Source organism: Callorhinus ursinus, unplaced genomic scaffold (assembly GCF_003265705.2).
Source record: "Callorhinus ursinus isolate GAN/ISIS: 27379988/994484 unplaced genomic scaffold, GSC_fseal_2.0 scaffold5, whole genome shotgun sequence".
In the NCBI taxonomy this organism is placed as follows: domain Eukaryota; kingdom Metazoa; phylum Chordata; class Mammalia; order Carnivora; family Otariidae; genus Callorhinus; species Callorhinus ursinus.
Window position 1 is genome coordinate 5,335,955 of NW_027397067.1, and position 14,765 is coordinate 5,350,719.

The 14,765-nt window shown below is 39.4% G+C and overlaps 1 protein-coding gene across 4 annotated transcripts in view; it reads right to left on the reverse strand.

Moving 5' to 3' along the window:
• The window catches only part of ST18 (ST18 C2H2C-type zinc finger transcription factor), a 111,699-nt gene that overhangs the window by 15,843 nt on the left and 81,091 nt on the right, over positions 1–14,765 (reverse strand). For all 4 annotated transcript variants that reach the window (XM_073892763.1, XM_073892761.1, XM_073892762.1 and 1 more), the window contains 5 exons: positions 7,904–7,966; positions 7,050–7,118; positions 4,936–4,998; positions 4,754–4,834; positions 3,626–3,847 (listed from right to left, as the gene is read on the reverse strand). In XM_073892763.1, coding sequence (XP_073748864.1) covers positions 3,626–3,847; positions 4,754–4,834; positions 4,936–4,998; positions 7,050–7,118; positions 7,904–7,966 — 498 coding nt within the window. The remainder of the gene's footprint in view (positions 1–3,625; positions 3,848–4,753; positions 4,835–4,935; positions 4,999–7,049; positions 7,119–7,903; positions 7,967–14,765) is intronic.

Genomic DNA, 14,765 nt, shown 5'->3' on the forward strand with positions numbered 1-14,765 from the left:
TTCCTTTTGAGGATGGTCACATCCTCCATGGGGCTTCAATCTGCTGCTTAAGAAAAGGTGGAGGTGTCACTGTCAAGGTTTGGGCTCCTTATTGCAAAGGCAGGAAAAAATGTCTTCTATGGTTTTGACCAATTTGCAATTTTATCTCATATCATGGCAATTTCAAACCATATCTTCATCCACCTTGTTAAAGTGAAATAGCAGATGATACAATTTACATGGACATCACTGTTTATATTAAAAACCTCAAAAAAACCTCAAAAAATGATAGCTATGGCACAGCACTAAATGAGGTCTATTTGTCATAGAAGTTCTAGTCCTAAGCTACAAACGTCCATCTTGTGTGTGTGTGTGTATGTGTGTGTGTGTGTGTCGGTTGTGTGTCGGTGTGTTTTAATATAAAAGCATTTGTCTTCTCAGACTGCTATTTTTTCAAAGTAGAAGTTTGTCATGCAAGACTTAAAGCACAGTTTTAAAATAATTTGTAAATATTACGCTGAGGTAAATGCATGGATCAAATTGTTCTCAACCATCCTCTAAGGTAAGTTTTGTAATTATTCCCGTTTTGCTGCATGTTAGAGTGAGAAAAATTACAAAATTGACCTTACAGGGAATGGCTGGGGAAAGACTGTGAGGCTGGCACACAGAAAGATCCACTGAACACCAAGGATGAAGATGATACGGTGCTCGCAACAGGGGCTCTGCTGTCCCAACGCTGTGTGCAAGGGCAATTCCTGAACTTCCCTGTGCTTGTCCTCTTCTGTCAATGGAGGATAATTGTACCACCTCTGTAGCTCACAGGGTTTTGTAAAGGATTAAAGGAATAAACCACCTAAGGTACTTAGAACAGTGCTCTCTACTGGAACAGAGCATGCCCTGAATAGATGTTAGCTATTGTGAGGGATGGGAAAGAGTACCGAACAACCTTGGGGATTTGAGGGGCAAAATGTAGAATATATAAAAGTGTATCACAGGTCAAATCATGCTATTTCAGCATAAGTCATTCCTACTTTAATGAATTATTAATGAATTATTGCATATATACACATATGTTAATATAATTTTTATGAACGGGAAAGGAAATAGTCTGGGTCAGACACCATTATGTGCCAGGCTATAAGCTAGGCACTCTATTACATAATTTCATTACAGTCTATATATAGTAGAGAGAAGCAGTCCACCTTAAAGAGAATACCCCAAAGTAAATTCAGTCTCTTAAATCTTTCAAGTAGCAAGAGAACTCTCTAGTGAAGAACAGTGAAATCTGAATTATTCACTTGTTTTAACATATAATTAATAATTATTTTCTTTCTCCTAGAAGATAATATCTTGGCATTAATGTTCAAGCCTAATTTTTGAACTCGTAATTTTCTTTTTATTATGAAACAGGTAATATGTACCTAGATACATACAGTGTGTATTTGCAGTTTAAAGAATATTTTCAAGGTGAATACCTTTTACCTTCAAACATGAACGTGTTTGAAGCTCCCCATGCCTTCAACAGTTGCCTCTCTTGCCCCCAGACATATAACCATTGCCTTGAATTGTAGGTTAACGATTCCCTAGCTTTTTAAATGCAATTTTGCTACTTGTTTTTAACTTTCTGGAAACAGAAGCATGCCACACACAATTTCTCCCGCTCAACACTGTGTTCTAAAATCAGCCCAGGACACATCTTCATTGTCACCCGTGCATGGCAGCCCCCCCGTATGCAGATACCATGGTCTACTTGCATGCTTGACTTAGTGGGCACGTGGGTTGCTCCCAGTCTGGGCTTCACAGAACAAGGCTACCACAGACATTCTCAGACATGTCTCTGGGCTCCAGGGTGCAGGAGACTCTCTGAGGCATCAGCCTAACAGCTCAGGGTCTGGGTGGCGGGGCATGTCCATTTGCTCTTTTTCAACTGGACTCTTTGAAGGCACTTTGCTTCCTGAAGTGGCTCTACCAATTAATTACTCTTCCACTACGAGTCAGAGCCCCTGTTGTTCCCTATCCTCACCAAGCCTCAGGGTCATCATTTAAAACTTCATGATTTTTAAATAATTCTGTTGTTGCTGACTGAGGGATGCTCTCACCATAGTACAGCATTAACATTTCATTATCAGTGTTAACATGGATATTACTGAGTCCACGATAAGGAAGTCAAGCTACTGTGCAGTTAATATGCCATTAGGCACACCTGATTTGTGACTGTCGCTCCCAAATATGAAATGAGGATTCAAACTCAGAATAAAACAGTGTGCGCTATTGTGAAAATGACCATGCATTTGAAAATAAAAAAAATAAACCACTTTAAAAAATGTAGGGGGGCGCCTGGGTGGCTCAGCTGGTAAAGCGGCTGCCTTCAGCTCGGGTCATGATCTCAGGGTCCTGGGATCGAGCCCCGCATCAGGCTCCCTGCTCTGCCTCGGCGGAGGCCTGCTTCTCCCTCTCCCACTACCCCCGCTGGTGTTCCCTCTCACTGTCTCTCTCTCTGTCAAATAAATTAAAAAAAATCTTTAAAAAAATGTAGGTTTTGGGGCGCCTGGGTGGCTCAGTCGTTAAGCATCTGCCTTCGGCTCAGGTCAGGATCCCAGGGTCCTGGGATCGAGCCCCTTATCAGGCTCCCTGCTAGGCGGGAAGCCTGCTTCTCCCTCTCCCACTCCCCCTGCTTGTGTTCCCTCTCTCGCTGTGTGTCTCTCTGTCAAATAAATAAATAAAATCTTTTTAAAAAATGTAGGTTTTCTCGATAAGCAGATGCAGCTTTATATCCACTTAAAACAGCAATTCCTGGAAGGCTTAATTTTCTGATACCATTGACATGTATCTTTAAAACCAAACAAAATATAGAATGCCCCAGCTTTGCTCAGTTTGCATACTGCTCATAAGCAAAGCATCAGGGCTCACTAAAGCTTCATCGGATTTTTAAATCCGCATCGTGCACAGGGGCCAGAGGACTAGAAAGGTCCTCCTTGATTGGAGAAGTGTATAGTGAATCTTCTTGCGCCTTTTCTTTAGGTAGAATGTGAACCAAAAAGCTGGAATAAGATCAGTGTTCCCAAAAAAGAACTCCATTGAAATCCACGACACTCAGTGATAAAGGAATTAAGTCATTGTGGAACTATAAAGGGTTTTCTAAATCTCTCTCATCCTGTCGTATACTTAGTAGTCACTGTGTCATTCTCTTTCTGGTTGCTGGGGATGAGTCACATCTCCCCAGCAGCAAAATAACTACAATTTGGCCTGAAATTGAGCCAGTTCACAAGAGGGAGGGACATAAATATGTAAAGAGAAAGTTTACAATTACACTACATAATAGAGTAAATATCACCACTTGAAATTGAAGTGAACCATTAAAAGACTAAACCATTAAAAAATAGCAGCATAAGCAAATTTGAGAATACAAAAAAATGCAGTTTCTACAGCACTAAAAACTATGTAGCAAATTTTCAGAAACAGAGGAAATAGCATTTTTCATTCTTCAAAGGAGTCAAACATCTATCTGGCAAGACTCACTGCACCATCTAAAGTGCTATGATTAATGAACTCAAGGAGGGATTCCCCCTTCAACCCAAAGCCACTGAGGTGACACACAATCACAACAACAACAACAACACAACAAAAGGCAGAAAACAAATGTTACCTTCTGTGGGTGACAAAAACATTATTTACATGGCCCAGCCCATTGCAGCCTGGCAAGGGACAGTGTGGTAGCTCTTGTTTGTTCAGTTTCCAGGAGAGGGGGGCCCCATTGAGAGGATTCTCCTTCTGTCTCTTGGCAGCCAGGGGACAGCCAGAAGCTGTGCGGTGGGATGTGTATTTACCTGATATGTGACCTTGGCCATCACACCCTATCACAGGGCATCTAGAGAGACACAGCAGAGACATTACCAGCTGGGAGACACTAGATAACTCACATGAAGTGCTATAAGTAGGTGAATAAGAAGGCAGTGGCAATTCCATACGATACAGACAGCAAAAGGTGGAATTAAAGGGTTTTTTTTAAAGTGCTACTACAACCATCTAAACAGCATTGTATTAGCAGAAATAGTGGTCCACAGGCCTGACCGAAGCAAGGTTTGTGCACTATCTCCTGGAATCTTCACTGCAAACCCACTGGGCACAGAGAGTTACTGTCCCATTTTCTAGGTCGGGAAAATGAGGCTTATAGAGCTTAGGTAACTTGCCACCCATTTTACAAGAAGTGTAAAATGTAAGTGTAAAATTACTTACCACACCCACACTTTTTAGCTCTAGAGTCAACCACATAAGCCGTTCTATGCTGCCTCCAACCAAAGACCAGGGGTGTAAAATGTTAACTGCTTTGCCCTACATTACGCAGTGCATTGTTCATAGCACTGGAATGTTGGTTTTTAAATGTCTCAATAATGCATTTAGAAATGTTGTAGAGCACGAAATTTAAGATAAGATTTCACCTTAACAAAATTAAAGTTTTGGGGGGAAATGCTGCCATGTTTGTCATGCTTGTACTTCCACCATGCTGTTTTCTTTACAACAATTAGAAAAAGTATGAACTTACTTTTTTTTTTTTGCATTATCAAAGTACTGTGTACACATAGCTAGGAATAAGATAATTTTCTCAAGCTTTTAAACCCTCTGACTGCTGCTTCAAGGGTCCTTGCGTCTAATAGGGTGCCTCCCTCCAACCTCAATCAATGCTCAGTTGCATCCCAACCAACATCCCGCCCATTTGACCAACAAACTACATCTGACCACCCTTCAACTGCCACACCTTAACTACCACACTCACTTGAGTTCAGGGTCTTCTTTTTCTTCCTTTGTAGGAGTCATCTTGACACTACCTTTCCTGGCACGAGGGCAGCCGGACAAACTAAATAGCAGACAACAAGGAACAAAACCAAACCATGTGATCTCACTGGCCATTGCTATGGACATTCTGATTCCCTACTTCAGAAACGAAGTCGATCTTACCTTCTGTGGGAAGCATAGTTTCCAGTCACGTGCCCTGAACCATCACACCCCGGGGTTGGACACCTGGAAAATGAAGGAACAGAGTGCATGGGCCGCATGGTTGTAGTGGAGGGAGGGGGATCACGACACATTCAAATAGAATGAAACACAATGAGTTGCTTTCTGTGGGACTCTTTTTCCTTAAATATAATGAATTTTTGGCTAGGAATACATTTTTAAAGAAAATGTTAAGATACGTATCTCCTGGGTGATGCTTAGCAGACAATGTATTAGCTTTTATTCTACCTTCTTTTTTTTAAACTTTATTTTGGAAGGAACCTGTAATTCGGTCCACAGCCTACTGCTGGCCTTCTGTCTACATCATGCAAAGTTTTCCTTTTTTGCTTAAGAAAAAAAGTTTTCCAAATTGTTTTTGTACACAATTTATTTTCTTTGATTTGCTCCACTACCACAATAATCCATTAAATTCAGATGAACAAGAGTGGTATGTGTGAGCTCCAGAGACTTGGCACATTAATATAATTGCCAAAGAACCTAAGTCATTTGCACCTGGTCTGTTCTGCCTCATGGCCCAACTTAAATGGCCTTTTGGAAAATCTACCCATAGCTATTATCGACATTCAACCACTAAATTTGGAATGAAAAGGGGAAAAGAGGAAAGGGAATCCAATTCTACTTGGAATGCTGAGTAGGAATAGGCTTCAAAATACACTTGAAAGTAAAAACTGAATATCTAAAGAAGAGGTCAATAAATGTCTTTTTCTTTTTTTATAGAAAAAACTGAAGATGTTACTTATCAGATGGCTGTATAAAACATGTAAATACTGAATATTGCTATAGAACTTCTCAATCTACATGTTTTCAATGTGTTATCAACATTTTTTTCCTAGAAATAATGTTTAGAGAAACTACTTAAGAGAACCAATAGCTATTATTAAGGTACAGAAATGTATAAGTTTAGAACAATTGAGTAAAATTGAATAATAAATACTGAGTAAGTAAGGTAAGTAAGTCAGATTGAGTAAGAATGCCTGGCACTCCTCTATTTTCAATCTGTCAGTCATGTCTCAACCTAATATTCTTACATTTCAGTCTAGAAAAATGGCAATCTATAGCATGATTTCTAGAATCTATACTGACACAATCAACTGTACATTATTATTTCTCATATTGAATATGAGAAAAGTTGCGTGTTTCATAGTTCCCTTTACTATTTCTGGTATTAACATTCCCAAGTTTTATATCTGCTTAATATCACATTCACATCTTCTTTCATAAATTCATTCTTTGTAATTTTTAAGGAAATAATTTTAAACAAATTAGAAAATGGGAAGACTAACAAAATATTAAGAAAATAAAATATCTGAAATTTTACTTGTGATTTAGACATCAAATGTTGATTCTACTACTTATACAAATATTGTTTTATCATTAGACTTAGTAACACTCATTTTTCTTAAGATTATTATTGCAGATAAGTTTCATTAATTTTGTTTAAAGTTATTGCTTATCTTTTCTAAATTTATGCCCTATTATATTTTAAAGGGCATAAGGTAGATTATAACTTTTTATTATTCTGTATGTAATATAACAGTGCAGGAAAAAAAAAACAAGTGAGAAATTTGGAATAAAAGAAGAGAGGAATAGGAAAAATAAAATCAATAAGTAAAAGTTAATAAACACGTTGCTTTGAGATCCTAGGTTGAAATGTGCCAAAATTGTGTCTAGGTCCTGGAATTGAAAGACAGACATATGATTCAAAATTCCCATAAGGTAAAATATTATGCAGTTTACTTAAGATTAGATGATGAAAGTGCTTTGCCACACCTTCATAGGTCTGATTTAGTGTATAAATCTGAAATCAGCAGAAAAAAGTATTATGTTTAATAACTATTCTATTGTTGCTTTAAAATCCCCAAAGCAAGCAAATGAACTAAATTAAGTTACAATGAGTTGTTTTTAGTCATTTGGACTTTGCGGTGAAAGAATGCATTGGTTATAATTTAGTCAGTCATGATTTACTACTTGTTAGTGAAAACCCACATGGGTCTTGAATGAGGGGGAGTCCTAACACAGTCAATGAAGAGCTAGGAGGTCATGATTCCAATACTTACTTAAGCTCCTGAGAGTTAGCAGCCATGAGGGATTTAAGAGTCTTATCTGCTAAAGGACATCCAGAAACACTAAAGAGGGATGAGAAAAACAAAAACACACAACCCTGACATACACAGATCCAACTCAAATGGTGTTTTGAGTTTATGAACATATGCTAAATTTACTGGTGCCTGGGGATTGGGAGAAATATAACTAGGTTTGAATCGGGCTTTGCTACTCTAACCAGTGTTGGCTTGTGGACACCTCAGTTATTTCTCATAGACTCAGGTTTGCTATTTTATCAAATGAAGGGCTTTAACCCAATGAGACTCCCCAACTCTAGAATTCAGTAATACAATGATTACTGATTCGGAGTCCATTTCCATTGCACACCAAGGGGTGGTGGCTTAAAGGTCTAAACCGGTGCCCAAAGGGAAAGCAAATCACATCAATGAAGAAGGGAAGTGGAAAGATTAAATACAGCTTTTTTTTTGCTCTGTTTAACACCTTGATCTGGTATTTGCCCAGGGAAGAGGCTGCCACATTCCACAAGGTGAATGGTCAACCCAGGTCACTCTATTATCTTACCTTGGTTTCACTTGAGTCCTAAAGCTAGACAGAACCAAAGCCCTGACATAAACTCCAGCTTTTGGTTTATAACCTGCACAATAGGATCAGAACATTATTTTTAGCCCAAAATCATGATTTCTATACCATATACACAAAAAGCCAGAAGATTTAACTTAGCTTTACTTCTGGAAAACAAAACAAAACCCCAACTAACTCAGTCTTCAATTTTGGATCCAGATTATAACTTCCTAGAATGGGTGAGAATAAGTATTTACGTTAGAATAAGATGTAAGTTGTAAGGTACCTGCGATGGGAAGCATAGTTTCCTGTGACGTGGCCACTTCCATCACATCCTGGCGTTGGGCAGCTGAGTCAATAAAAAATATAGTGTTAAAGTCAAGGGGTTTTCACAGATTCATTTGCTGTCTATAGGTTATGAGGTAGCTTCTCTTTTCAAGATCAGTTAGCACAGTACGGGACACACAGGAGCTAGTGAACTAAGGAATTGTGTTATCTAGGAACCAGGAGACCAGCTAGAAGAATACTGGCATGATCTGAAGGCATTAGTTTTCACCATCACATTAATTCTCTGACTCAAATCATGTAGGAAAGTGATGCTGAAATATATGCCCTATCAATGTTGTGAGTCAACAACCAATGATGTTTTATCTCTTTGAAAATATAAATGTTATAAACCCACGCTTTATAATGAGAGTGGCTCCTAGGAATACTGGCACCAATTATATAACAGATTTCAGAAAAGAATTTTTGTGAGTTTGAGGGTTTTTTTTAAGTAGACTCCATGCCCGGTATAGAGCCCAATGCCCAGTATGGAGCCCAGCGTGGGGCTTGAACTCATGACCCTGAGATCAAGACCTGCTCTGAGACCAAAAGTCAGCTGCTTAACCAACCAAGCCACTCAGGCGCCCCAAGGATTTTTGTGAGTTCTTAAGAAAAGGTCATTATAGTAACTTCATATACATTTTAGAAACTGCCTGAAAAAGAAAATCTTTGAAAATACTATATATCCTGGAAAGGTAAACTGACATTTTAGGTGGGAAAGTTGCTGACAATACAGAAACCTATAAGAAATTTAGTTATTAAAGCTTGGGATCAATTTTATCCAAAGTTTGAAACCATCATAGACAATTGCTAATTAACCACCAAAGCAATAGGCTCTCCAGGCCATCTGCCAAAGACCAGAGTCTGTATTGATGCATTCCATTGTATTTCAGAAGCTGGTCATATTCTGTGCATCTTATGTGTCTTTTAAAAATAATGTAAGAGGATTTTCTTCCATAGTTAATAGGTTCCTTGGTTTCTCAGTCGTTTATTTTCCTCTGATGCTGCTAGAAAGTCACTCATTTGGAGTAAGCAGATTGACCTCAGCCTGCTCAGTGCTATTTGTGGCAGTGTTAATCAGAGGAAAAATCAGTTACGTCATTCAGGCTTCTGGTTTTCTCTGACATGCTGCCTAAAGTGAAGGCTTATCCATATGTGTAGAGTACAGAGTTTACCCCTTTGAAAGGACATTTAGAGATAGACTGCCAACATTCAAGTTTTCTTAAATGTCACCTTCTTAGTTTTTTGTTGTTGCTGTTGTTTTCCTGTGAGCTATTTTCTAATCATCTTCAGGTAATCTAAAGAAACTATAAGTGTTAGAACATTTCCATCTCTCAGAGAGAGGTTTGATTTTCAGGGCTTGATCCAAGCTGAATTGCCTAGCTCTTCCCTTACCACTTTCCCTAGATGGGATATCAGAAAGGAAAATGTGGAAGCTATATATACATGTAAACAAGTAAAGGAAGAAAAAAGAACAATGATTAACATTTGAGCTCAGTTATCTTGCAAGTGCCATTCACCCACTAAATGGAGAAACAATCTCTTCTGAACACTGTACAACTGGAATATTCAGAGTGTGAGAGATGTGTTGTAATTACCTGGGAATCCCCACTTTAAAAATACATGGCCACCTAGTGTGCAAAAACAGCACTGCGTTTATTTTATTTTATTTTTTAAATTTTATTTCTATTTTTTCATTATTTCTATCAATACTGCCATGAGAAGCAAAGAAGTGCCAATGAGTTTTAAACCCATCAGCTATAAATTAGGGAGTAAAATAGTAAAGTATGCATTTAATTAGCTGCTAATTACTTTTTTTAAGTTTGGTGGTATAAAGAGGTTAAGGAATAAAGGATTGAAGATGGTGTTGTAGGAAAAGCTTTTGTTTCAGATTCTGATAGCTGGCTTAAATTACAAATAGTCAATGAAAAATCTTATCCAATAACATGTGCCCATACCAGTTGGGTGAAACAATCTGGGTAGGTTTGCAAATGGAAGTATTAACACTTAGAAGGGCGCGTGGGTGGCTTTGTAGGTTAAGCATCTGCTTTCAGCTCAGATGGTGAGCTCAGGATCCTGGGATCTCAGGGTCCTGGGATCTAGCCCTGTGTCAGGCTCCCTGCTCATGGGGAGTCTGCTTTCCCCTTTCCTGCCCCTCCCCCTGCCCCTGCTCATGCTCTCTCTCTCAAATAAAAAAATTTTAAAAATCTTAGAAAAGAAAGTATTAACACTTAGAGAAAGGAAATGAGCTAGTTCCTTCAGGAGGTGGCCCTCAAACTCTAAGGAAATTTATTCTAATCAATGACATTAAAAAACCCTATTTTGCAAACAGTTTCTGGTAATCAATTAAGGTACATTTATCTGTTAGAAAGAAAAAGCACCAAAACACGCCACCCCAAAACTGCTAGAACTCATACAGAAACTCAGTAAAGTGACAGGATATAAAATCAGTGGTATTGCTATACACCAACAACAAGACAGAAGAAAGAGAAACTAAGGAGTCAATCCCTTTTACAATTGCACCCCAAACCATAAGATACCTAAGAATAAATCTAACCAAAGAGGCAAAAAATCTGTACTCAGAAAACTATAAAATACTCATGAAAGAAATTGAGGAAGGCACAAAGAAATGGAAAAACGTTCCATGCTCATGGATTAGAAGAACAAATATTGTGAAGATGTCAATGCTATCTAGAGCAATCTACACATTTAATGCAATTCCTATCAAAATACCATCCACTTTTTTCAAAGAAATGGAATAAATAATCCTAAAATTTGTATGGAACAAAAAAAGACCCCAAATAGCCAGAGGAATGTTGAAAAAGAAAAGCAAAGCTGGTGGCATCACAATTCCAGACTTCAAGCTCTATTACAAAGCTGTCATCATCAAGACAGTATGGTACTGGCACAAAAACAGACACATAGATCAATGGAACAGAATAGAGAGCCCAGGAATGGACCCTCAACTCTATGGTCAACTAATCTTCGACAAAGCAGGAAAGAATGTCCAATGGAAAAAAGACAGTCTCTTCAACACATGGTGTTGGGAAAATTGGACAGCCACATGCAGAAGAATGAAACTGGACCATTCTTTACACCACACACAAAAATACACTCAAAATGGTTGAAAGACCTAAATGTGAGACAAGAGTCCATCAAAATCCTAAAGGAGAATATAGGCAGCAACCTCTTCAACCTCAGCCGCAGCAACTTCTTCCTAGGCATATCGCCAAAGGCAAGAGAAGCAAGGGCAAAAATGAACTATTGGGACTTCATCAAGATAAAAAGCTTTTGCATAGCAAAGGAAACAGTCAACAAAACCAAAAGACAACTGACAGAATGGGACAAGATATTTGCAAATGACATATCAGATAAAGGGCTAGTATCTAAAATCTATAAAGAACTTATCAAACTCAACACCCAAAGAACAAATGATCCAATCAAGAAATGGGCAGAAGACATGAACAGACATTTTTCCAAAGAAGACATCCAAATGGCCAACAGACACATGAAAACGTGCTCAACATCGCTCAGCATCAGGGAAATCCAAATCAAAACCTCAGTGACATACCACCTCACACCCGTCAGAATGGCTAAAATTAACAAGTCAGGAAACGACAGGTGTTGGCAAGGATGCGGAGAAAGGGGAACCCTCCTACACTGGTGGTGGGAATGCAGGCTGGTACAGCCACTCTGGAAAACAGTATGGAGGTTCCTCAAAAAGTTGAAAATAGAGCTACCCTATGACCCACCAATTGCACTACTGGGTATTTACCCCGAAGATACAAATGTAGTGACCCGAAGGGGTACATGCACCCCAATGTTTATAGCAGCAACGTCCACAATAGCCAAACTATGGAAAGAGCCAAGATGTGCATCAACAGATGAATGGATAAAGAAGATGTGGTACATATATACAATGGAATATTATGCAGCCATCAAAAAACCAAAATCTTGCCATTTGCAACGACATGGATGGAACTAGAGGGTATTATGCTGAGTGAAATAAGTCAATCAGAGAAAGACATGTATCATATGACCTCACTGATATGAGGAATTCTTAATCTCAGGAAATAAATTGAGGGTTGCTAGAATGGTGGGGGGTGGAAGGGATGGGGTGGCTGGGTGATAGACACTGGGAAAAGTATGTGCTATGGTGAGCACTGTGAATTGTGCAAGACTGTTGAATCACAGACCTGTACCTCTGAAACAAATAATACATTATATGTTAAAAAAAAGAAGAAGAAGAAGATAATAGGAAGGGAAAAATGAAGGGGGGGAGATCAGAGGGGGAGATGAACCATGAGAGACTATGGACTCTGAGAAACAAACTGAGAGTTCTCGAGGGGAAGGCGGTGGGGGGATGGGTTAGCCTGGTGATGGGCATTAAAGAGGGCACGTACTGAATGGAGTATTGGGTGTTATATGCAAACAATGAATCATGGAACACTACATCAAACACTAATGATGTAATGTATGGTGATTAACATAACATAACAAAATAAAATTAAAAAAAGAAACATAAAGCAAAGCACAATTTTTGAAAAAGGATGCAACTATAGTAAGACTTTTACAAAACCAGTGTATAACACAGGTACATAAAGATCAGCAGTATCCACTGAAGTGTTCATCAGTCTGGGGATGAAAATGAGGAGAGAACCATGAGGTTTCTATAGAGTTAATTTCCTAAGAATTCATGATGAAATTCTATTTCAAAACCTGTCCCAATGTTTTTAGAACCCTTCCTCTTTTGTATTAGCTTTGTCCCAGTGAGAAGTGCTCATTACAAAATAATCTCTCTTCATTTTTCTGTTCAAAATGGTAATGCAGGTTAATTATCAATCTTTTACACTACATTTAGTTTGGAATGACTCTCACAATTTCCAAAAATCTACTTCCAAATGATGAAAATTTGCCAATTTTGAAGATATTCAGAGTAATATGAAGAAACAAAATCAAAAATCAAAAAACAAAAATTTTTAAAAAGATTTTAAAAACTTGAAGTAACTCCACAAGGGAGTAAGTATATGGCTGACCCCAAGTCACCTCTGGGAAGAAACAATGTTCAGTGACATTTAAACTCTAGTGTTTGGTACTCATCCATCACGTTGCTCCAGCTACCAAGTTCTAAGTGAACATTAAACTCATAAGAGAAAATCATATTTGAGCCAGTAATGTTTGCCTATGAAATCCATAAAGAATACAGTCTAAGATTATTTAAAAATCAGTCACATATCAACACAATATATCAGTGTTGCACTAGGAATAATTTCATTGAACACTTTCTATGTGCAAGGCTTGTAATAGCATTTGAGATGTGTTCCCTGCTCCCAATTCACTGTTTGTGTAGTTGGGGAAGTAAGAGGCACTGCAGTAAATATTATGTACCAATGGTGTGGATGTAGGAGAGAACAAAATCAATGAAAGAAGAACACCCTTGCCCTCCTGGGACCTGCATTCTTGTTAGGAAGGCAGACAACAGAGGATGTGGGCAAGCAAAATGTATGAGTGCATTAGAAGGTGATAAATACTGAGGGACAACAGGAGTTCCAGAAACAGGGGATAGGAGCATCAGGGCTGAGAGTGGGGAATGAAAGCAGCTAGGAAGACTCCTCGGGTAAGTGACATTTGAGAGAAGAGCTGAGGGAGGATGAGGGGCTTTGGCACCCGGCAGACGTCTGTGGCATAGGGAATAGCAACCGTGAGGCCCTGAAGCCTTAGGGAAAAGCAGGAGAAGAGGCAGCTGGTGGAGAGGGAGGGGTAGACCCTACCCTAGGGTCCTGCGGAGAAGGGAGAGCTCATTCCCCATGGCCATTGGAAATGGGTCCGGAGGTGATGCACGCCTGGGAGTCCGCAGAGCAGAGATGGTTCTAACACCGAGAACCCGAGGGACTGAATGTAGACAGAGGAGAGAAGAGGTTCCAGGACTGAACTCTGGGACATTCCATCTTTGGAAGGGCTGCACCGGAGCCTAAGCAGGAGTAATACGTGAGGTGGGAAACTGTCCCAAGGTGTGGTACCCTAGAAGCCAGGTGCAGAAGACAGAGGAGGAAGCGATCAGCTCTGTCAAGTCTGGCAGCCCCATCAAGTAGGGTCACGAAGACCAAGATACCACACACAGATGGGTTCCCTGGAGGGCTTACGGATGGTTGTGGTGGAACGGTGAGAATGGAGGCCTATCTGGGAGAAATTCAGGTGGGAAACAGGGTCACACTTTCTTGAGGAGCTTAGCTATGAAAGGAAGAAGAAACAGGGGGTCAAGGTGAAAGCCAAGTCAAGAGAGGGGCTTTAATTTTTTTATTAGAAAAACTGAAACATACTTTTGTGCTGATTCAGAAGAGAATGATTCAGATTCAGAAGAGATCATACAGATGCTGGTGGCTAAGTGGAAGAGTTACTTTTTGCTAGAAACTCTCATTAATTGGCAGCTTTGAATATATTTGTGTATGAATATACTTTAATATTTCACCATTTACATACAGAAAATATTTTCCTGCATGTCACTCACTCCCTCGTGTGAAACACAACCCAAGCAGGACTATACTGCCTGCTAAGGATCTAACTGTAGAAAAACAATGGCTCCTGCCTTGTGTTTGCCTGAAACACCTCCCACTTCTCCTCCTCACTTACCATCTATCCTGGGATCTCTACTCCCCTGCCAGATAACTGGAGGTGAAGTAGAAAAGGAACTTAGGAGCGGCTGCCATCAGGACATTTTCTTTAGTCGTCCTCCTGTGTCTCTAAAGGGCCTCATTTCTGTGTTCTTTGTGGGCTTCCCTTTTGCCCAGTCAGGGGCCAGCAGCATGTGCATCCTCAAGGCCTCA